This window comes from Nelumbo nucifera, chromosome 2, assembly GCF_055504915.1.
Source record: "Nelumbo nucifera cultivar China Antique chromosome 2, China Antique-T2T, whole genome shotgun sequence".
NCBI lineage: Eukaryota > Viridiplantae > Streptophyta > Magnoliopsida > Proteales > Nelumbonaceae > Nelumbo > Nelumbo nucifera.
The window spans coordinates 101,595,231-101,621,137 of NC_142650.1; the positions used below are offsets into that span (position 1 = coordinate 101,595,231).

General features: G+C 36.4%; 1 protein-coding gene across 7 annotated transcripts in view; it reads right to left on the reverse strand.

Moving 5' to 3' along the window:
* Positions 1-6,061: 6,061 nt before the first annotated feature.
* The window catches only part of LOC104611138 (zinc ion binding protein), a 103,466-nt gene continuing 83,620 nt past the window's right edge, over positions 6,062-25,907 (reverse strand). For 6 of the 7 annotated variants that reach the window (XM_088897552.1, XM_019200066.2, XM_088897553.1 and 3 more), the window contains 6 exons: positions 16,439-16,627; positions 11,308-11,535; positions 10,011-10,166; positions 9,513-9,674; positions 6,871-6,993; positions 6,062-6,743 (listed from right to left, as the gene is read on the reverse strand). In XM_088897552.1, coding sequence (XP_088753678.1) covers positions 6,570-6,743; positions 6,871-6,993; positions 9,513-9,674; positions 10,011-10,166; positions 11,308-11,535; positions 16,439-16,627 — 1,032 coding nt within the window. In that variant the 3' untranslated portion in view covers positions 6,062-6,569. Of the gene's footprint in view, positions 6,744-6,870; positions 6,994-9,512; positions 9,675-9,790; positions 9,875-10,010; positions 10,167-11,307; positions 11,536-16,438; positions 16,628-25,907 lie in introns of those variants that run through there. The other variant, XR_016082343.1, reaches the window with a different exon arrangement.

The following is a 25,907-nucleotide window of genomic DNA, read 5'->3' on the forward strand; positions in this document are numbered from 1 at the left end:
TATTAAGGGATCATTATTAGAGAATCCTATCCCTTCTAGATTATCTTCATATGTGACCCTGTTATACTGACATGGCACGTGTAACCAGCATTTATTCCCGATCTACCGTGATTTCGCGGTTCTGTAATGGTGTCAGGTTCATCGCATCTTTACGCGTATTCAAATTCATCAAAAATCCGTGTGTATCCGGGGTTCATCGCAAACCCGCACGTCTTAGCTTTATTGCAGATTCGCGCTAGCCGAAGTTCATCGCACCTGTCCCGGATATGAGTTCATTGCAATCACGGATATGCAATGAACTCATTGCAAATGTGCGATGGATTCTGTATTCAGTGCAGGCATCCGTGTAGTATTGGTTTGACACCTTCTGTACTTTGAGGGTCTTTGTGACTATTATGTACCTACACATGGTATCAGGAGAGTTTTGACCAATCAAAACCCACCCATGAGTTTTGATAAATAACACCTGATTGGCTACTACGTTTATGATTCTAATTAACTAGTAAGATGTTTTTTAGATATTATATCTTTTCTATATCATAGTGGAACCCTTTCTTTCATTATTATCTATAATTCACTCTTATAATTTTTCTCTTATTAACTCATATACTTATGACAAATTTTCAAATTCAAATTTGTCAAGCTAGTTGACTTTCCAACACCATTAAATTACCCCAAGGGGGCGTTCTTTTTTGTGATTTTAAGACGGGGAAAAGTTGGCCAATGGGATTTTGGTTCCCATTGACCAAGAAACCTATGTTCTCTTTTCAAATTTATGTGGGGACTAGGAAAATTTTATTTTCCTGGGTATCACATACGTCTCCAAGGTGGGTGAATAACTCCACCCCAGGTAATTGATACTAGGGGTGAGCAAATGGGAAGATTCTACCCGGAACCAAATAGAACTGACCTCAAACCGGCTTTGAACCGACTTTACCCAATCTGTTATAGTGTAGGGTCTAGTTCCAAAGTCTTGGAACTAACCCCCACCCAGACTGGTTCTAGGGTCTAGGGGTTTACCCTACCCGAACTGTCCTTGGTTGCCCTTGATGGAACCTGAATTGGAACCAAGCATGCCTTGAAATAAACCCCAAAATACTTTTGGAGATGTGAAGATTTGAACCCATGCATCGATGGTTAGAAAGGTCATAGTCTCACTTTACCACTAAGTTACTTTAAGTTATTTTATCATTTGTTTTCATTTTAATATTTGAATGTGTACAATAAGTAATGTAAAATCTAATACTTACAAAATTTAAATTTAAATTATAAGTTTTGAACCATATAATAGTAATCTACACATTAAGTTATTGAATGTAATCAATAAAAGATAATATAAGTTTTAAACTTATATTATATTTATTGAAAATCAAGTTTTTAAGAACATGCTTCTTATTATTTTTTTTTCTTTGAAGGGGGGATTAAAGAAAGAATAAGTTCCACGGGTAGACCCTAGAACCACCCCCAGAGCCACCAAGGCCAGAACCGACCTTTGCAAGGTAGGTTCTGGTTCCAAAAACTTGGAACCAACCCCTACAAGGAAGGTAGGTTCCAAGTTCCGCCATGGAACCGAATCCAATCGACCCATGCTTGCCCCTAAGTGATACCCATCTCCAATATGGGTAAATAACTTTTCTACATGGGGGGGAGGGGGGGAGTTTCTAACACTTAAATGAGACAAAAATGCCTCTTTTAATAATGGAATTTTATGGCCAACACAGTCATTACATTATTTACTTAAGAAATAAAAGAACATGGATAAATGCATTTACCCACGGATATGTAATTTACCAAAACGTGAATGGGGCCTAATTGTCATAACCTATAATGTTGTTGGTGTAATAACTACAAATAAGTAAATCTAAACCCTAGTCATTAGATTGAAAGATGATAAACCTACCCTGATGTTTTAGTTGCTTGTCACAGTTATATATATGTATTCAGGATCTTAGCTTTTACATTTTCTCTCCTTAGATGATATTTGTTAACTAATAATTATTAAAATTTATGCACCTATAAATATTAACCCAAATTATATTGATTTTCTGAGAATTGAGAAATACTCAGCCTACATGCATTTTTCACTTCTTCCATCATTTTGCAACAATTATTAAGTCAGTCCCCATATTTCACACTTCACATTATCACATAAAACTAATAAAGTATGCATATCTTGTGTAATAGCTTATTTATAGTAATCTAAAATTCATATTTAGCGCTATTTAGGATTAATTTGAATTTTCATGTCGCATGCATTCATGTGTATCTTAATGTTTCTACTGTATTCATATGTAACCAATACATATTATAATACATCTCTTTAAAATATTTGTTCAATAATCAATACTCTTTGGTTTTGCAATACCTTAAACTTCATCTGCAAAATCAAATTTTATAATCTGATTTTTTTTTTTTTTACTTTTCTTTTCTATAATAAGAATAACTCTATGAATCCAAGAAACTAATGCCACGAACCAGGAGAGAGAGCTGAGGAAGACTCTGAAGGGGGACCTCAAAGCGGAGAAGGCCCTTACCACCAAGCTGAAAGAGGCCTTAAAGAAGATGTCCTAACAAGTAGTAAGGGCAAAGTCTAGAAGGGCAAATCTGACTTTTTAATTATGTAGAAAGATGTTCTAACTAGTAGCAAGGGCATTTTTTCAAGTCTCCATTACTTGAACAATGACCTACTATAGGTTTCTTCAAAACTACAGGGACAGGGAGGTTTTTATTAAATTGAAACCTTACGAGAGGTTTTTGTGATTTTCAACAACCTCAGGGAGGTTTTTATATTTTACCCTTATTTTTAAGAAATTATATGATACATCTGCATTGACATTGCCTATCTTGACAAGAAAGAAGAGAACAGATCTCTTACCCACAAAATCTTCCCAGATCCCTGCCCACAAGGACACTATTGGAAATATGAACATCTCTATTGTCATTTATGTGGAGATGTTTCCAATACACTGAAGTGTTTTGCGAAAAGTTTGTGGGTGAGGGATCCTAGTATACCATCTGATTGGTTTTCCCTTTTTTTCTTGATACCCATTGGTCGGTTGTAAAATTTTCTGATGTAATGTCTTTTTGGTATCATTAATACAATCTATACTAATATAAAAGGGATATTTGCACATGTGCATAGCATGCACCCTTATGCTATTAGCGTTTAAAATGCTGGTTGTTTTTGTGAACTAGATGAAATATAAATACAATTAGCGAAGCTAAGACCTCTAGAAGGTAGTACTGTAAGAGAGGAGAGGAAAAAAGAGGGAATAAGGAAGATAGAGAAGAGAGAGAAAGGAGTGAAAATTAAAAGAAGAAATAAAGACAAGAGAGAGAAAATAAAAATTGAGATGATGGTGATATACATAACTTCTTTCATGTAATTCATCATCATTGTCCTCCTCCTCCTCATCTATGTCATATTATGGATCAGCTACATGAATCCTGTTTCCTTAATCCATTCTGTTTAATGCTATATTTATTTTGTTAAATTATTAATGCTTAAAACAATTCTTATTATTTCCATTTTTGTCCTTTTTGGTCAAACCCTTATCATACACCCTTCAACTTTAACTTCTTCTATGTAATTATTGACCCAAATGACTGTAACCCAACCATTTTATTTGATCCAATGGGTTAGTAAACCTATATTCAAGCCGAATCTTAAATGGATGTTGGGTGGGTTGCAGGCGGATGGGTTAGATGGGTCAACCCTTTCAGGCGGGTTGGATCTGAAATTCCCTCTTTTCCTTGCACGTGTGTTATCCTCTAGATGGTAATAATAGAGTCTCAGTCATGGTTCAAAAAATCGACACGTAACGGCCCAGGGGGTGTATCGGTTCAGGGGTGGAGGAACTTAAACCGCCCCCTGAAGCGGATTTAAAAAAATTAAAAAAAAAGAAAAATACCAATACTGCCCGGTACACCCTTATCGGCGTATTGGATATATTGATATTTAGAACCTTGGTCTCAGCTCATGAAATCTCAAATCAGTTGGACTTTCAGAGTTCGGAGCTGAATTAGCTTACTTAGGTCGATAGGGTGGGACTAATTTGGAAGGGTTATAGGGCTTCAACCTTTAATTGCATTTTAGAAAGCCATAAAAATCTTCTGCCAACAAAACAAGTTCCAACCCTCTACTAATTTCATCTGAAACAACACATCTCACCGATTGGGATCCACCATTTATGAGATGTCCGGCGTAAGGCAGGTGATCTGGACTCCCATTGATATCCTTACAATGAACTTACGTTTATATTGATAAATTCTATTATTCTAATAAGATAAATTCTATTCTAGTCATCCCCAGCCTAGTTCATCACGCCCATGCTAGTACTCCCCCCAACTCATCGCTTGCATTACGGGAAGTAATGAAAATCGAAGTTTGGGAATTGGGAAGTTAAAACGCGAAACCAACAATGTTCAATAAAATGAATTGCAGAGTACACCCTCAAAAGACGTAGGATCATTTAAAAAAAAAAAATGTATGGGAATTAGATTTTGTCCTCACAAAATCTAAACTCGCACTGTCCTCATAGCCATTACAGCCGTGCATTGAAAATATCTCCCCATGAATAAAATCATACAAGTACAGAGATATTTCCACCAAGATTTTTAAAAATGAACTGGAAGCAGAACCGTTCAAGGGACCGGTTTCCGGTTAAACAGCTCAACCGTTTGGGTCGAATGGTTCGATCCGTGATGTCATAAATAAATTAAAAACAAAAAATATATTTATAAATAATAAAAATAGCATCAAATTAAATAAAAACATAAAAAAATACAGAATTAATGACTTTTGGGGAGATTGACGAGTTCAAACTTTTTAAGGAATTGATGACTTCAGTTGATGATTCTTAACAAGGCCAGAGGAGCAATGTCGTTTTCATTTTTTTTTTTTTACCTAGGGTTAATTTCTAGAATGAGGAGATTGACAAGTTCAAAATTTTTGGGGGAATTGATGACTTCAGTTGAAGATTCTTAACAAGGCAAGAGGAGCAATGCCGTTTTCCTTTTCATTTTACCTAGGGTGAATTTGTAGAATGAGGAGATTGACAAGTTCAAACTTTTTGGGGAATTGATGACTTCAATTGGTGATTCTTAACAAGGCCAGAGGAGTAATGCCATTTTCCTTTTCTTTTTTACCTAGCGTGAATTTCTAGAATGAGGAGATGAGATCCTGATATGATTCTCGTAAAACATTTTATGTATATATGTCAAGTTGAAGAGAAATAGGCTTCATTTTCTATTATCTTTATCTATCAATTGTAAGAAAAATAGGCTTCGGGTCCTTCACCGGTTCACTACCGCTAATGGTGGTGTGACGGTGGGCTCGCTGCCGATGGGCTCAGGCTTGGTCGCATGTGATTGCCACTGCAAGTGCTCCTGCAAACCTGCAACTGTTACTGCCGCTAGAAGGTAGAAACCCCTACAAAATCGCCTGTCGCTGCAAAATCACCGACCGCTGCTATAAATCGAACGTCGGACCTGTTACTACGCAACTGTTATTGCTGGATGGCTGGACCTACTGCAAAATCAACGCTGCCACCGTAGATGAATTTCACTGCCGTCGCTAGTCGCCATGAAGCGTCGTCGATCGCTGTGTATCGCCGTCGGATGTCGTAGGTGTGGCCACCGCAAGTGGTCGGTTGGGTGTGAAGGCTGAGAGGAGGGAAGGGTTAGAACAAAAATGGGGTCGTTCTAACCCTAAGCATGTAAGATTTGGGGTCGGGGATATGGAAGTCATTTAATTTTTTGTTTTTTTTTTTATTTTATTAAATCAGCAAAAATAAAAAATTATAACCCGCGAACCGCTGTCCGGGTCGAACGGTTTAGCGATTTGACTGCCCGGGTCAGCAGTTTTCTAACTTTTTCAATGCTTCTAAGGAATTTCCGGTTTATAGTATAACCGGACCCGGAGGACTGACCGGTTACCGGTTTTGAAAACCATGGTTTCCAATGCATGGTTGCAACTTGCAAAGGCTGTGAGGACAAAATCTGCACATGACATTCCATTTTACAAAGATCAAAGCCAATCTCTAACATAACACGCAATTCATAGGGAAAAACATGGCATTCCATTTCAAATAATCTTTGTTTTTGGTACTACATTTGAAATAGTCTGAACAATACAGAAATGTGGAAGGCGTACGAGAATTAAAAAAAATCTAAAGGTTGGGGATCAATTTATTTGCAATACATTGTATCTTTTGTCAACTGGGATAAGAGCAACTGTCAAAATGAAAAAAGGTAACCGCCCCCCCCCCAAAAAAAAAAAAAAAAGAAAGAAAGATAAAGATAATAAAGAGACACATCAACACTGAAAGAACTCAAAAGGCACATAGATGCAGAGTTACAATTGTTTGTATGGCTACAACCAGCCTCTTCTAGGTTAAGGCTTGGTCTTGCAATCCCCATTTGGCAATGTTGTATGCTCAAGAAGGGTAAGAATCTCCCAGATCATCAGCTTGTTGCAAATGGGCATTCATTTGCTATAACATCATCCCTCTTCTGCTTCCTAAGGTAATGTAGTTTACAACCACAAGCATCTGATGGATATGACATCATTAAATAGCTATTGGGAGACTCTTCTGGCTTCCGATGTTATGTGGTTTAATCTCCCATGATGCAACCTCCTGTGCCTCCTCGGGAAGAATGAAAGGTAAGGAGATCTCCCGGACCATTAGGTCACCACAAAATGGGCATTCACTGGCTATGGCATCATCCAACTGTGAGCGGATCTATTCATCAACCAAACAAGTGTGTTAACTCAATTGTCTGATTACAGTTTCATAAATACACATGATGCATAAATTAGCATGTCTAGTCACCATTCAGCAATGTAATTGGAGACAACTAAGCCCAAACCTTATCTGCTGGGGTCATGCTGCCAATAGATTCCTCTTCTGTAATACTGCCATTTGAAGCTTTAGTAGTAGCTTCACTACCTAGTAAACTTAGCTTCTTCTGCAAATCCAATATATATTCTGCCTGCAAAAAACATTAATGGCTGGAGTAAGATCAATTAATCTTACTCCTGAAAATATGTTGAGAAAACATGAATTTGGAACTGTCACTAAATAATGCTCTGATCATCATGAGATAAGCCAGAGTTCAGCCAAACAGATAGCAAACCATGCCAAGACTAGTGTTCAATTTAGATGATGCAAGTAAGACAGTCCAACAAAGGATTAGCACTGCAAATATGCAACCTTTGGAATATTGTTTTCACACTGTCATACGTGAATGCACTTGTCTGTGACAAAAACAGATTTTTTAATGAATTACTTTCATATCACTTTTCAAACAAAAAAAAAAAAAAAACATAATATCACTTCAGTTATGATTAAACAATTTATTATTAAATCATAACTACAATAAATGATTATGCTGGCGGTTTCTAGATGAAAGGGCTATTGCCCAATGTTGATCCTTGGGAGGGGTGGTCTGGATATGGACCAAACTTCCAGCATCTTGCCTCTTTAGACCCAAACCAGTGCTTTCATGCTTGTCAGCCCAAGCTTTCACCATTGCACCAAGCAATGGCTGCTGATTTCTAGATGAAGGCTCAAGAAATTTTGTAAGTTCAAGCATATCTTGATTAGCACATGTACTTGAAGTTACTGGGGCCTTTGTTATTACAAGGATAAAGACAAGATTTTCTTTCCACACAAAGGAAAACAATGACTATTTTGATGTTTTATTTCCACCTTTTTCTGAAACCTAGTGACCACCACTACGAGTTACTATGAAAAATAGAATTAATATCTGTAATAGTAATATAGAATTATAGGTCCTTGTGTCTTAGAAATTATAACTTTCTATACTCTATTTTTTCACATATTGATTAAACCACCCTTAGCTGTTAAGTACTCAGAATAAAAATATCAATGCACAGGACTCCCATAGGATACAGGATCAACAAGTTATCCTGTTGCTTTAACCTCAACGTGGTCAACTGAAAGACTTGATATTAAATTAAAACACCTAGAGGTAAAAATGCCCAACCAAAGCAACCTAGGGCTAATCAAGATAGTCTAGTAAAAGTGTAATAGCAAAAAACTGATATTTTCCTTAAAATTTACCAGAGGCCTTAAATTATATTCTGCTATTAGAAAATATCACATAGACGTGAATCATTAAATTAATTAGGGAATTTGTCAAGAGTTGGAAATCAAGATAGTAAAAGTGTAATAGCAAAAAACTGATATTTTCCTTAAAATTTACCAGAGGTCTATATTATATTCTGCTATCAGAAAATATCACATAGACGTGAATCATTAAATTAATTAGGGAATTTGTCAAGAGTTGGAAACACTTTTTTTCTTTGATCATTAATAATAACTAAAATTGATATCATCATCATTTGCTTTACCCCATCTATGTGGATTTGGAAGCCTGAATCCAATTCCTCTATTTTTCTCTAGGTCAATGCAATTTTCTATTAAAGAAAGAACAAAGAATCTATTCATTCATTCATCATCATCATATGGGTTGGCTACATGAATCCCATTTCACCAATCTGTTCTGTTAGTGCCATATACATTATTAAGTTATGAACACTTAAATAATTTCTTACTACTTCACCCCATGTTCTTTTTGCTGTCCCTAGTGCCTAGCCCTTCTAGCCCCTTCAACTTGCAACGGATTGTTTCTTCTTACAGATGCTGTAGATGGTCAACTATGCATGTCACCAAACCATCTTAGTCTACTTTCTCTCCTAGGTTCTTTCAAATGAGTCCATTTCTGACCCTACCCTTTCTAGTTTTTCCATCATCCATCTCAGCATACACATTTTTGCCACATTCAAATTTTGGAAATGCTTCTTCTATTGTTTTGTAGAATTTTCATGTCAAGTTCATGTGCAGAGGATTATGCATAAAACAGGCACGCCTTCTTTTTTTGTTCATACATGGATAGATGCACAAAATAAAGAGAGCCTTGCATCAGTTCTACCAAACCAACAAAATCTTGAAGTTTATGTGGGATTGGACATTAAAAAATGTAGAAAGAAAAAGCAATTCAAGAGCAACATAGAAGTGCAACCAGATGGGGTGATCCTTTGAATCAAGGAATGATCAACAATATATCAATGACTCAATGTTAATTATCTGTTGTTAGAATGATATATAGAAAGAAATTGATACAATTCTATTCAAAGAAGAGAAATGAGCCAGGAAATATTGCAGATTTAGAAGGATTTGACTCTTACAAAGTTGATATAAAGGGGGATACTTATTATCTATGTATACAAAATAGAATGGACAATATATTATGTATCAATCCAAAGGTATTTCTTTGGTCCGTAAGAGTAAGCATCAAATAAGCAAATATGTGGAGAAAAGAGTATGTTGATAAGAATGACATCGATGAATCCATTGCAAGACATGAAAACATGAAAAGATGGTAGGGAATGGAATTGGAGATCATTGTCATCTGAATACCAGTGCCAATGTTTAAAAAAAAAAAAAAAACCAACAGGATGATATGCATGATCACAAATAGCTTACTTGAGTAACATTGGTACAACTTGTAACATGGGCTATCAGACACTGTGCATGGAAAGCATGACCGCAGGGAAAGACATAGAAAGGAGCCATTGGTCCCACTGATGTATAACCCCTTACCACCCGATGTGCTCCTCCAACAGTTAAAATTTTCCGCCTGCAAACCTGATAACCCACAGAGAGAAAAAAAATGCTAAGTCTAGACAAGGATTTAACAAATGCAACTCAATCCATTAATTGCACATAGAGGCTTTACTAGCAAAATTTAAAAGAGAATATACATGAGATGGACTAACAGAACTGCCACTTTCTCCCATTCAAGCCATGAATCAAGTTCAAAACAAGCTGACAGGGAGCCAAATAAACTAAAAAAATGTATATCAGCTCTGTTTGCTCATACCAAAAAACTTGTTGAAGTTTTAAAGGAGACAGGTGGATAGTGGCATTCAAAATGAAATCAAAGCAATTTGAGTCAGGTTTTGAGAGTCTAGTGATATATACCCCACACTCCTCTTCACGATCTATAATGGCATATCTTTGAGTAAGTGCACTAATATCTTTTCTGATATTGTCTGCACCACGTGTTGCATCATTCATTTCTTGTTTCAGTTGTTCAATTTGCTTGTTGTAATCTTCCAATGATGAACAAATTGCTTCCTAAAAAGTATTGAGAGAAAGTTAATTACTAATGGCAGTGGAAGCCAGTCCAGAAGCCCATAATGAACCAAAAAGTAAATAATATCAAAAATTACATCAAAGTGAAGAGAACTGATAATCATCATTTGCACATCAGAGTTAACAAAGGCCCCCTCGAATAAGAAGGAAGTCGTCACCAGTGGGTTGATGTCAGATGTCATTTATAGAAGTTGGGGTATGAGTGCCCAAGTAGAACTCAATCTGACAAAATTATGGGTGTTTAAATCATTTCCTACTACTTAAACCCATGTCCTTTTTGGTCTGCCCCTAGCTGTTCTCAACTTGCAACAGATTGCTTCTTCTTACAAGTGATATAGATGGTCTTCTATGCACGTGACCAAACCATCTTAGTCTACCTTCTATCATATTATCACCTATTGGAGCTACCCCTAGGTTCCTTCAAATGACTTCATTTCTGACCAAATCCTTTCTAGTATTTCTGCTCATCCTTCTCATCATATACATTTCTGCCACACTCATTTTTCAGATATGTTTCTCGACTGCCCAACACTCCATACAGAAAAGCTGGCCTTGCAACTGCTTTATAAAGTTTTCCTCTTAGTATAAGTGGTATTCTCCTATTGCATAAGACTCTAGAAACATTCCTTCATTTTGCCCATCTTTCTCTAATTCTATGGGTGACATCCTCCTCAATCTCTCCCTTGTTATGAATTGTTGAACCCAGGTATTGGAAAAGGTCACATTGAGTTATTTATTGGTCTCCAAACCTAAGTGTACCGTGATTTGCACTCCTATTATCAAATTTACATATTGCATATGCTGTTTTGGTTACAAAGGAATAAATTGACCCTAAACCATATAATGAAGAGAGAGGTCACAAGGTTTTTTATACAAGTTAAACAAATTCACAAAGAAAAAAAAGAAAACAGAAGTGACAAAAAACGTAATAAGTAGTAACACCAAGTATGATGCATTCAATCAGAAATAACATGCATATATCTCTCATATATTACACCAGATGCTTGCCATCAAAACCTAGTTTTTGTAACAAATCTTATATCAAAGTTAAAAACAAGTAACTTTCATAACTATTGGACACTAACATCCTTGCAGAATAACTAAATAAGTTTATGGATATTACCTTAAAATCATCAATAAGAGCAAAGTCTGGAAAGAATGGTAAAATATCCTCTATCTTTAAAAGGCCATCTGTTTCCTTGAGAAATGCTATTGCCTTTCGTATGTTCTCTCTTTTAGCTCCTTTCTCTTGTTCAATTACATGCTTTGCGACCATAAGCCAAAGCTTCTTCCTCAAGTCTTCATCATCTTCAACCTTGTCAGCTTCTGCCATGGCAAGCTCTGTATCAACCTAATCAAAAAGAAGAAATAGTTTCATTTGATAACAGTATATAAAAAAACCCAATGAAAAAGTTTCAAGCACAACTATGTTATATCCTCCAAAACTAGAGCATCATGAATTCAGCTCAAAAGACAAGTGGTAGTCTGGTACATGTTTAATGACAACAATAAGTACAACCCTGAACATGAAATTTAAAACTCACATAATACAAGATAACACAAGTATCTTTACACCAACATAAAACATTTCTGTGACATATAAACAGATAAAGAACATGGTGCAACAGTGGGCAGTCATAGAGAAAGAAATCAATTAGCAGAACAATCAGGTATCTATGGACTAAATAGAGGTATCCTTAGTTTTATATACCAATCAACATGCATATAACTTGAAAATACAGCAAGGCTCTTGACTAACAACATTAATTTCTCTTAATGTATGGAAAATTATCATATCTAAAAGACAATAGCATTTTAAATTGATTAAATTAAACATTTAAAAAATAACACTATAATATAATGTATTTAATAGAGCAATTTCATGTATAATAAAAAACTAAAAGAGGCTATAATTTTATAATAATACAAATTTAAGATATAGAGTAATGAAAAGAAAAAGTGTTCTATTTAATGTAAGAGAGAGAGAGAGTCATCATCTAAGCCTTGTCCCAACTATATGGGGTTGGCTACATGATTTTGTTGCTCTTTCCTTTTCTTTTCTCAAAACCCTTGGATTTTTTATATTTTAATTAATAGTAAAACCTTAAAACAAAGCATAGGTAATGTGTGTTGTTCTTGTTGCCTAGGCAATGCCTTGACAGCTAATAGATGAGGCTAGAGTAATAATGCTATAAAAACACACCAGCCTTGTGATTTTTGTTGCCTAGGCAATGACTCAACAACTGTGGTTTTTTCTTCACTAGTGGAAGGGCAAGTTCTGTACTCGTTGCAAGTAAAAACAAAAAGGGTAAAATGATGAAAAGACATTTAGGTTTTGAAAGATTTTTTACTATACTTTGTATGCTTTAACTAAATGATTATATTTAAAGATTAAAATATTCAGAAAACTGCTATTTGCAGCATTAACATTATCACATTGTGTAATGCTATTGAAGTATTCTGATTTAATTATGGCCTGGACATGAAGCCAAGAAAAAGTATTATTGGCATTATATAGTAAAGATGGTTGCCTACGGAACAGAATGCTGTTGATGTCAGCATGCTGTCATATCATATTATAGCAGGTTATAATGACAGCAGGAATCCTCATTGATGCTTTTAGTTAAATAATCAAGGGGCTTTTGGATCTATTTTGACATTGTTTTTTGAATTACTTTATGAGAAAACCAAAGAAAATGCAGATCTAGGTATTTTGCCATGTCAGATTGCTTGCAGAGTTTCTTGCAATTTTGACCAGCAACTTTTTATTTGTATGGCTTTTCTAATGATTGCATAAGTGGTCTTGATTATTTTTATGTAGTATTAAATGTTTGGTGAACTTTTCTTTATCCTTATATTTCCAGCAACCTGATTTTCCATGTTTTGGTTACATTTTTGGTGTAAAATCTGCATGGATAAGTCCCTAGGCCTAGTGCATCAATCTATGTAGTCTTACACTTTGTTCTTGGGGGTGGTTGCGATCTTGGAGTGACATGAAAAGGTCAAAACATCCATTAAAATTGTTGGAGTCTGTCCAGAAAGGGATAGCATAGTTTGTTGTGCAGTTAAAGTTGAATGGAGTATAATTTCTAGAATGGTCCCAATTGGCCAAACTCTATATTGTAGAGGCAAGTTGGGCCATCATACAGGCAGGGGCCAGGTTAATGGAGCTGCAGATTAGTATAAATTAACATGTGTTGCTGATTGTTGAAAAAATTTGGGATAGAGTGATAGACACTTATTCCCAGGTATAAGACAAATCACAGATATACCAATTGATGAGAGAGGTCAGAATTCTTTATTACGGGAAGTCTCTCTCTATGCATTTTTCCTTGCATGTATTCATCATCATCACCATGGCAAGGCTTCTGGGTAAAGTCTCAGATATGAAATCTACACCAACAGTTGAGGTATCTGACATGATACAACACCCTTGTACATGAATTCTGTTCTACCATGCCATTCTGTTCAGTGTCATATCCATTGTTAAATTATGTATTGTAAGAAGAAACTAATCGTTATGAGGTGGAAAGGACCCAAATGATGCAAATCAGTACAAGAAGCTGATAAAAAATAGTCGTGTTTTTAAATTCTTGGTAGGTCTTAATTCAGAGTTCAAAATCACTAAGCAATAGATTCTCAATTGGGGTGTTTTGCCTTTTGCTCAGGTGTATGTCTTGGTTCAGGGGGAGGATGGCATGAAGATAGCATGCTTCATAGTTCTTCCTTGAACCACTTAGCCATGGCCTCCATGAAGCAGAAATCGATTATATGGAACTTTGCTCCTAGTGGTGACCAATAGGTGAAATGTGATTATTGTGAAAAGCCAAGGAACAAAGGGGAGAAGCCTTGTAAATTATATCCTCATTTGAAGCCTGCATTACAGAAGAATCAGAAGAGTAATGTCAATGTTGTAGCCACTTCATGTAAGGTTCAGACTTTTAAGGTACCTATTTCTCCTATAGCTCCACCTACCTCAAAGATTTCATTGGCTGCTAAGGATGAGATGAAGCACCTCGCTCACCTCCTCAAAGAACAATACAGCTTCCCATACTTCCTCTTCTTCTTCTTCTTCCTTAGCTTAGGTATATTTGTCACTGCTAACCTTGCTTCTACATCATCCTCTTGCTCATTTTTGCTTATTGATTTAGGAGTATCTAACCATATGATTAGTATACCATCCTTCTTTCGTTAAGTTGCATTCTGCTAGAGACAAGGTAACCACCACTGATGGTGATGGATCTCTTGAATCTATTTCAAAGAAGGAAGAAATAGGAATTGGTCATCACTTATCTCTGCCATTTTTGCTGCATGTTCCCTAAGCTTAGTAACAAGTTACAGTCTATCAATAGTTTTACCAAGAACCTAATTCCCGTATGACCTTTTTTCTTGATCATTCTGCTTTCCAGGACTTTAATAAGGAGAATAATTGAAAATGGATGACGCATATGGAATCTACTTGCTATACACCTTTTCTAGAATGTCAATGGCTTCTTAGTCTAGTAGTTCTATTAGTTCGTCTACTTGTAGTGAGTCTCAATTATACTATGGCTAATGGCACAAGGAGACATTTCTCAAATTAAGTGGCTACATACAAGATATGGCTACAAATGGATTGAATATTAATCCGATCTGATTTGAATTAGGATATATCCTCTATTTGATCCATTATGATCTGATCTGATTCGATTATAATTATAGTATATTTATAAAAATATTTAGTAGATTGTAGATAGACAGATATGCCCTTTAGAAAACATATCTCGACTTTTAGAGGAATTTTGCAAAAGATGTCTAAATCCTAATACCCTTAACCTCACACCCATTAAAATTGATGAACGAATGAAAACCCTGAAAGGATATGGATAAAACACTTCTTCTCAATGCTGCTCTACTGAGTGCTGAACTAGTTTGCCATCTGTAGACTGCTGTAGCTCACTAGCTTGCAGCTTGCCGTTGCTAGTCGGTATAGACCACCAGTTAGTTGCCATTGACCACCAGTCCAGTTGAGGGAAACAGTTATGATCGAATCAGGGTGTGTTGGTACTTTGGTTACTCTACCTGCTTGCCACCGCTGCTTGCCACCCGCCACCAGTCTATTCTGAGAAAATATTAGAGAATAGAGAAGAGGTCTGAGTCTCTGATGTCACTGCTGGACTGCTGCTGCTATATCCTTTGTCCCACTTCCACAGCTTCTTTTGGCTACCACTACTAGCAGCCCTCCTACTAGCCATTGCCAGTTGAGATTCTCATTCTCAGACCAAGTTGTTTGTGCCAAAAAGAGGTCAGTAACTTGATTCTCTTGAGCAGAGCCACTTCTATTTGACTATGAACTTCGTAATAATCTGAAAATAATAGAAAAATACAGATAGACTTCCGCATTCTGCCCCCACTAAAATCCTAACCTCATCCCTCAGTCTCATCCCCTGTTAAAGGTCAGTAACTAGATTCTCATACTGGAAATCATTGTCTCTCTATTTAGCATATACATTTTACATGCTTTAACTGAAGAACCAGAGAATTAAAAACACGAGTTTCTCTTGTAATCTCTTCTTCAGTATCAAAAACATGAATTTCTCCTCAACTCTCTCTTGAATCAGATATCTGATATTTTGATAATTGAATCAAATCAGTTTTGAATTGGATATCCAGCTATTTAATTGAATTGAATTTGAATATATAGTTTCTTAGATCCTTCAAATCAAACTCATACATCCTATTCTTCTTATCAAACTGAATTTGGATATACCCCTATTTGAATTTGATTCAATCTGTTTGCAGCCTAATATAAGAATACAAAAACCAAATGATGGACATAAGTTTCAATGTGAAATTATCCAAGCTAAGATGAAGGATGCAATTAAAATCTTATCAGTGTGAGCTTGTCTTAAATTGCTGGTCCCAAGCCTGGATAAAGGAGGAGGGTTGGGTCAGGTTGGCAGATGGAATGAATTTAAAATATTTGCCAAACTCTTATGAACATGGATACCGAATTACTTAGTAGTGGATACAGCACCAAATAGGCCAGAATGGAGTAACAGGATTCATGTAGTGGGCTCAATATAGTTGGGATACAGCTTAGCTGAGTTGAGAAGTTGAAGGCAAATCTTACGAAACAATTTGCTTTGTAATTAAAATGAATAGTGAAATGGCATTCTCAACACAACCATTAATGAAGGCAACAGTAGAAACAATAAAAACAGTAACGGAATAACAGAAGTAACACAAAACACCAATAAAAAGGTAATTATTACCTGAAGAGCAAGAGCAACAGCCTCTTCATGCATGGACATCATGCTGTATATATGGACACAAGCACGCATCCTCTTTTCCTTGAGACAAAGGCGCAACGCATACTTGGGATCATAAAAGAATTCAGGACCATTTTCTCGCCCTTTTCCAAACTTGCATTGTAGGAAGCGAAGAAGTGCACTATCATCCTCCTGTTATAATTTTACAGGACAAGTACTAAGACCTTTATATAATCTGCAACTTTAATGGGCATGGATTGGTAAATAGGGGCCAATAGACCCTTGTACAAAGTGAAGGCATTCCTGGGTTTTCTTGTTGCAACAGAAAATTGGCTACTCAAAATCAGATTCATTAATAAAACAACTTGCACATTGTTGACATTAAAATAGAAACAGAGACTAAAATATAAAGAAGAAATGTAATTAGAAACTACACTCCAAAATAACACAAAAGAAGAGAGAAAAGTGGTGGAACACAATCATCCAAAGCAAGCAATACTAGTAAAATAAAAAACCGTAAAGAAAAGCAAATACAGACCGATCAAAGAGAAAAAAGATAAACAAGTACAAACAAATTAAAGAGAAACAAAAAGGTAACCTTCCAAATATACAAGGTTCAGAAGAACTAGCAATTTGTGGTGCTAAAATGCTATAAACACAAGTTTCCACTCCTCGCTACAATAAGATTAACCTACCCACTTCCCAATGACCAACATTTACTGGTTTATAGATGAACCAAGATAAGAAGTTCTTGCTGGCAGCGTCAGCTTTAGATTAAATACTAGGGTGACCATACATAATAAAAGAAGAGGTGTAAGTACCATAGTGAGGCTAGGTAGGGCGGTCTCCTTGAAGGATGAAGAATGATCAAAGCTTGGTTAAGGTTGCAAGATTGGCTGTTTGGGAAACTCAACAGAGTCAGGTAGCAATGAGAGTGATAATCACGTCTTGGGTTTGTACTTCATCCTCCCTTTTATAGGGATGACCCTAAGACCTTAAGGAGAAGGATCCAAAAAAAGGTTGATTCTTATTAGAAAAGGGAATCCTCATCTTTATGTCCGCTATCGAGGGAGCACTACTAGGGTTTTGTCATGTGTTTAATGAGATCTTTTGAGGACAAAGTTTCCTTTCGTTTGAGGATTCTCTTTTAGCACGTGTATGCTACTTCCTGTCATAGGTTTCTTGAGGTCACGTGTCATGGACGGGGCCCAAGTTTGGCTGCCACGTCTGGTTGTTTGTCGTATCGTCTTCAGGAAGCTTCGTCATAGCCATCACAAGTATTAGGTGACACTGTTCTCACCGCAGGTCCAAGGTAGCTCTTCGAGTTCATCACAGATTAGAGATGGCTCTTTAAGCTCATCACAAGCTTGGGACAACTCTTTGAGCTCATTGCATGCTTGGGGGAACTTCTTGGGCTCATCACAAGTTTTGGATGGCTCTTCGTATTGTTATAGATGTGTACATGGTTTTGTTTTGACACCTTTATCATGATTTTGGCGATGGAGAACTACATGTGATTACAAGAGGAAAAGACAAAAGAGCCCCTCTATGGCATATATTACAGATTACATCACTCCCCCTCAAGTTGAGGCGTAGATGTCAATCATCACCAACTTGTCACAAAGATCATAATGCCGCAGTGAACATAATCCCTTAGTAAAAACATCTGCAAGTTGTTCTTTGGAGCTAATGTAGGGAGTGCACACTTGCCCTTCCCAATTTTCTCTTTGATGAAATGCTTGTCAACTTCAATATGCTTGGTTCTATTATGGAAAACTGGGTTGGCTGCAATGTTGATAGCAGCTTTGTTGTCAGTAGAGTGACATAGGATCATCAAAAGAAAATCCTAATTCACTCAATAGGTTCTTGATCGATAGTAACTCCACAATTCCATGTGACAAAGCCTTGTATTCTGCCTTTGCACTTGACCTGGCAACCACACTTTGTTTCTTGCTTCTCCAAGTCACAAGGTTTCCACCTACAAAAGCACAATAGCCGCTAGTGGATTTTCTGTCATCCACTAAGCCGGCCCAATCAGCACCTATGTACACCTCTACCCTCATGTGTCCATGTTTCTTAAAGAGTAAACCTGTCCCTGGAAATTTCTTCAAGTACCTAAGAACTCTATTTGCTGCCTCTAGGTGCGCCTCCTTGGGTGCATGCATGAACTAAGGTCACCCATAGTATATGCGATGTCAGACCTAGTCATGGATAGATAGAGAAGTCTGCCCACAAGTCGTTAGTATTGCCTTGGATCTTTCAAGAGCTTACCGCTACAGTCCCCAAGTTTATGATTTACATCCATAGGTTTAGACCCTAGCTTCCCTGTATCCTTCAGGATATCTAGGGTGTACTTCCTTTGGGAAATGAATATGCCTTGTTGAGAGCAGGCAACTTCAATTCAAAGGAAGTAGCACAAATGCCCTAGATCCTTTACTCCAAACTGTGTAGCCAGAAATTTTCTTTAATCTCAGAATCTCTGAGACCTAGTCTCCAGTGATGACAATATCATCTAGATAGACAATCAAGGATGTTGTTTTTTCTCGTTCCCTCTTTGCAAAGAGTGTGTGATCAGCTTGGCACCGCTTAAAACCCATCTGTTGAACTGCCTGGTGAAACCTACTAAACCAAGCTCTTGGAGACTGCTTTAGAACATACAAAGATTTCTTCAATTTGCAACTTTCTGTTCACTGCCCTTAGCACAAAAACCAGGGGGTTGAGTCATATATACTTCCTCTTCCAAATCACCATTCAGGAAGGTATTATTTATATCAAGTTGATGAAGCTCCCAATCAAGACTTGTTGCTAAAGATAGAAGAACCCGAATAGAGTTCATTTTTGCAACGAAAGCAAAGGTCTTAGCGTAATCAACTCCATGAACCTATTGAAGTCCTTCGCAACTAACTGAGCCTTGTACCTTTCCACAGAACCATCTTCCTTATGTTTTATAGAAAACACCCATTTGCACCCTACAGGCTCCTTTCCCTTAGGAATATTTACCAACTCCCATGTGCCATTCTTGTGTAGAGCATTGATCTCTTCCTTCATTGCATCTTTCCTCTTAGGAACAAGTAAGGCCTCCACAAAACTCTTGGGAAGGGGAACACTATCAATGGCAGATAGAAAAGCATGAAAAGAAGATGAGACATTCTCATAGGACAAGAAGTGAGACATGGGGTGGTGTGTGGTGCATGATCTGACACCCTTCCTTTTTGCAATAGGGAGGTTCAAATCACAACTTGAAGTGTCAATATCTATAGGTTCAGGAACATCAACTAGAACAATAGTACCTAGGTGAGGTGAAGGACCCTGATGGCATTGGTGGCATAGTTTCTGGCAACTCTATGGCAACTGAACTCTGTTGGCCTTGATTTTTGTAGCACAATCTCCGAAAGACACAAAATGGAGGAGAATCAGGAATAGAAGGCAATAAAACTTGAGTTTGACTCTGCTTCTCCTCAACTATACTCTCCCCCCCTAAGGAAAAATAGGGAAATAGGGAACATCTTCAAAGAAAGAAACATACATAAAGACAAAATATTTTTTAGACACAGGGTCAAAGCAATGATAGCCTTTCTGAGAAAGGAGATAACCATGAAAAATACACACAATAGCTTTGGGATCAAGCTTACCATGGGTAGGAGATAGATCATGAACAAAACACTTACATCAAAGAAATGCATAGGTATAGGAAACATTGGTGCTTTAGGGAAGAGGAGCTGATGAGGGAACCTATATTCCAATACCCAAGATGGTGTCTTATTGATGACATAGGCAACAATCAGGTCAACATCCACCCATAATCATTTTTGGACATTCATTTGTAACATCAATCCTAGAGAAACTTCAAGGAGATGTCGATTTTTTCTCTCTACAATCCCATTTTGCTGAGGGGTTCTGGCACATGAGCTCTTGCGATGAGAGCCCCATGATGCAAAGAAAGTCACTAACATGAGCTCTGGCACATGAGCTTCTACAATGTTTACTCAGTTGGCACACTTGACACCGAAAGCCACTAACAGACAAAGACTTAAACAAATTTGGAAACAAATACTTCAAAGACTCAAATGACATATGTCCCAAACGGTGGTGCGACAAAATAACTCGGCTCTTATTTAACAAACTCAAAGACTCTGAAACTGTAAGACCAACTTTGCTCTCCAGCACATAGAGACCATCCACCATGTTCCATTTACCAATCGTCCTCCCAGAGGCCAAATCCTGAAAATCACAAGAATGTGGAAGAAAGGTTACTGAGCAATTCAAGGCATGAGTAATACTACAAATGGAGAACAAGTTAATGGGTAACTTTGGAACATGTAGAACATTAGATAAGGAGAGGCAATAAGGCAAAGATATAGATCCTTGACCAGCAATGGAGGAGAAGGATCCATCAGCTAACCTCACTTTATCTCTGCCAGAGAGAAGAGAGTATGTTTGGAACAAGATTGACTTACCAATCATGTGGTTGGATACACCGAAATCGATAATCCATGGGGATTCTGGTAGACACATGGAAAGCTAAGGCAGAATTACCTGAAGAAGAGGCAAATGAAGTAGAAGGTGTGGGTCCAAAATCAGCATTATGGAGAGCCCTACCATACTGCTCTAAGTGGTCATGGAAGGAATTGATAATATCTTCCTTAGAGCCAGAATAAGGGGGGCAATCCTGAGAAGTGCTTTGATGCTTATGAAATGCTAAGTTTGCTAAAGTGAACTTCTGGTATGGCTTCTTGCTCGGTTCTTGTGCTGATTTCTTACCCACTTCTTGTGCCCACTTTGACAGGTGTGCCAAGATTTTCGGCAACGAGTACACTACAGTTTGTCTTTATCACCTATCTTTTTCTTACTTTCCCCTTTCCTTGGTGCCCTAGTGTTACCCCTAACATCTAGAGCAATAGTCTCCTCCTTAGGAGGATTCATGGCAGACTTCCTACTCTCTTCAGACTGAACAAGTGCATATACCTATTGGACAGACAGAAGATCCTTGCTGCCCAAAATCTGAACACAAATAGGTTCATACATGGGATTCAAACCCAGAAGGAAAGTAAACACCCGTTGCTATAAGACTAGTTGTTTATAGGCCTTGGCATCCTTTTCACTTTCCCGATCAATGCTCTGATAATAGTCTAATTCTTTCCAAACTGAAGTGAGGACAGAATAATAGGTCGATAAGCTCCTTTCTCCCTGCTCACATGTCAAAGATTCTGCTTGTAGCTGATAAATTCTAGCATAGTGCCTCTTCTCTGAGTAAGTTGCCTTCGCTTGGTCCCATATTTCTTTTATTGTCTCAACCCACATAAAATTCTGTTTGATGGATGGTAACATTGATGTCAAAAGCCAAGACATAATCATGCAATTCTCTTGGCCCCACTTATCGTATTCAGCAGTACCAACCTTAGGTTCCTTTATTTTCCCATTAATATATATTGCCTTACCCCTGGCTGTGATATACAGTCGCATCTCCTTAGACCATGCTAGGTAATTCCTACCATCCAAAGGGGTAATAGTCATTGGGAAATTCATGGAGTCATGACCACTACTCGTTCCACCCTGATTTGTGGTGGTTCCTGAGGTTGCAGAATCTTCAATATTCATGATTTTAGTCCACACACACCAACAAGAAAACTACATAGCCCAGTGTTGTAACAACAACTTTTTTTTTATGATTAAAGAGTTGAGTTTCAAAAGGGAAAAGGAGGGGTTTCCTTTCTTAGTGTTAGACTACTTTTTTTAAGGTTTTGGGCCCACTTTGAGAGTGATGTGAAACCGTGATCATGAGTGGCGAAGATTCTGCCACATCCGGTGTTTCCTCAATGCAGAATGGAATGAGTGGGGGTGTGGATCTATCCTTTCCCATGGTTGTTATCCCCCTGGATGGCTTAAATTATTTAGAATGGTCGAGAGGGATCAAGTTATACATTACTGCAAAGGGAAAGATAGGATATATAAATGGAATTAAAGAACATAATTTTGGGAATGCTGGGTATGACAGATGGAACTAGGAAAACAACATGGTCATGTCCTGGCTTTTAGTGTCTATGCAACCTCAAGTGAGAAGGAGCTTTATGTAGGTTGAAATGGCATATGAGATTTGGGAACAGGCAAAATCAACCTATTCTAAGTTGCGTCACTATGCAAAAATCTATCAGTTATAGGCAAAATTATCCACTTGTAAACAAGGGGAGAGGAGTCTTTCTGTGTACTATTCAGACTTGACCTCCGTCTAGAAGGAGTTAGATCATTATCAGTGTGGACTGGAAGTGTGATGAAGATGCAAAAGCATACAAAAAACTTGTTTCCCAACAAAGAGTGTTTGCTTTTCTCCATGGCTTCAATCCTGTATATGAATCTATCAGAGTCCAGATCATAGGCAGCAAGGATCTTCCATCTGTCCAGGAGGTTTATGCATTAGTATAGTCAGAGGAAAGTAGAAGGAATTTGATGAATAATTCTAGAGGGGATGCAATTATGTTGGCAGCAAAAGGGAATGTTACTACAAGTGGGGGAAATCTCTTTAAGGGGGACTTTCAAAACAGGGTGGATGACACCAAGGTTTAAAATTTCGTCATGTATCAGCTCGTATTGGTCGATACGTATCAGTGTTTTGACTTACCGACACGAGAGACGGTCCAAAATCGAAGGTACCGTCTCTTTTTGTCGTGCTGAAACAGTATCAACTTCGTATCGGGATGGTATTGGCCAATTTCGGTATGTTTCGGTCGAGTATCGACCGATACACGACGAATTCACTGTTACAAATAGAATAGCCTTCGAAAGAGGGCTTCTAAACCCATTTCAAAAGCCCTCTTTCTTCCCCAAACCCTCCAAAATTTTTCTTCACATTCCTAGAGACTCAAATCCAAAAAAAAAACCCATCAAAACACCCACAAAATTGAAATATTCAACAAGTTTTTCAAGGTTGTTTAGAAAGTAGCGAAAATATGATTTTTTTTCAAAATGTTTTACATTTTCAAACAATGTTTTTGGGTTTTTTTTTAATTTGGATGCTTGAAAACATCTTTATGTATGTTGATCTGTTATTATTGTGCAAAAAATCCCACTTATTTTGCTGCTATACGTAAATCTTTGTGAATATTTAAAGAAATTTCAGAATAATAAAAAATCTGAAAAAAATGAAATTTTTAGGTTTTTCTTTTGATCAACCTCTAGAAATTGATTATGTTGTAGATCTATGAATGATCTACCATGTCCATAGACAGTTGAAATTTTTCTAAATAATTAATTTTTTTTCGGAATAATAAAATATATATAATTTCTTTAATTTTATGTGATCTAACCCTATAGGCTGAGTATGTTGTAGATTTATGGATGATCTACCATGTCTACAGATCAATTGAATTTTTTTCTAAATAATTGATTTTTTTTATTTTCGGAATAATATATATATATATATATATATATATATAATTTCTTTAATTTTATATGACCTAACCCTATAGGCTGAGTATGTTGTAGATCTATGGATGATCTACCATGTCCATAGATCAATTGAATTTTTTTATAAATAATTGATTTTTATATAATTTTTAATTTTCGGAATAAAAAATTTTTATAATTTCTTTAATTTTATGTAATTTAACCCTATAGGCTGAGTATGTTGTAGATCTATGGATGATCTACCATGTCCATAGATCAAATTCATTCAATTTTTCTGTTACATATTTACTTTTCTTAATTTTAATTTAAATTTTAGAATAAAACATAAAAAATAATTATTTGAATAAGAAAATAATTATTTAGTTTTTAGAAAATTAGAATGAAACAAGAAAAATAATTACCTGATCTATTATGTCCATAAATCCATTCAATTTTTCTGTTACATATTTACTTTTCCTAATTTTAATTTAATTTTTAGAATAAAACAAGCAAAATAATTTATTTGAATAAAAATGAATAACTATTGTACAAAAACAATTACTTGATATATTATTGTCAATAAATCCATTCAATTTTTCAGTTACATATTTACTTTTGTTAATTATAATTTAATATTTAGAATAAAACATCCAAAATAATTATTTGAATAAAAATAAATAATTACTCAGTTTTTAGAAAATTAGAATGAAACATGTAAAACGACTTGATCTATTATGTCCATAAATCCATTCAATTTTGCTATTACATATTTACTTTTGTTAATTTTAATTTAACTTTTAGAATCAAACAAGCAAACACATTGGAACTAAATTGAGTACTTTATTAAATAGTATGTTTTTGTTCCCATATATTGAGTATAATATGTTTTTTTCATAAAACCCACTAAAACATGTTATTTTTATGCATAAATAGCCCATTTATGTCTTATATTTAGTGATACTGATGTTTATTTATGATTTATTGGAGTATTTATAGCATTTCCATCCATTTCCATGCGTATCCAAGGCGTATCCCGATACTCTCTTAAATTTGCCTTTCCGATACGCATAGCGTTTCTGATACTTTGAACCTTGGATGACACAGACAAACTATAGTGCACACATTGCCAGAAACCCCGACACACCTGTGATAATTTCATTTGCGTCTACATCATATAGCTCTGCCACAACTTTCATGTATCATCCCATTCCCCTGACTCTCCTTGGATAATTGATTCTGAAGAGTCTAAACATATGACTGGTAAGTCCTCTTATTTTCAGACCTATCACCTCCTCTCTAGAAGAGACAAGGTGAGATTAGCTGATGGATCATACTCTACCATAGTTGGCCTCACCCAGTCTAATGATTTACATGTTCTAAAATTTCCTATTAATTTGTTCTCTGTTGGTAGTATTACTAATTCTTTAAACTGCTCAATGACCTTTTTCCCTCCGTATTGAGTGATCCAGGATCTGGCCTTGGGGAAGATGATTGGTGGAAGACGTATAGTCTAGTAAGAGTCAGGTCTATTTATGGCACAGTCGTCTTGGTCATTTATCTTTTGAGTCTTTAAAAATGGTGTTTGCAGAGTTGTTTAAGTCAGTGTCAGTGTCAGAATTTACATGTCAAACTTGTCAATTGAGTAAACATTGTAGAACTCATTTTTCTTCTAAGAATAATAAATCTGAATTTCCTTTCCACATTGTTCATTTTGATGTTTGAGGCCCTGCTACTTTACCATCTGAGAATGTCTACAAGTATTTTATTACCTTTATTGATGATTACTCCAAATAAATATGGTTGTATCCCATGCGAACCAGGGATCAAGTACCAAAAATTATTCAAGATTTTCACCAAATGATCTTCACCCAATTTCAAAATGAAATTCAAGTTGTTTAATCCAATAATGCCAAAGAATAATTTCATAATGATCTTCTTTGCTTCGTGTGTATCACTTCACCATAGCTCATGTCCCCGAACACCACAACAAAATGGTGTTGCTGAAAGAAAGAACCGACCATCTTGAAGTGGCGCAGGGGTTACTAATTCATATGAATGTCCCAAAACGTTTTTCGCTTTAGGTTGTCCTTTG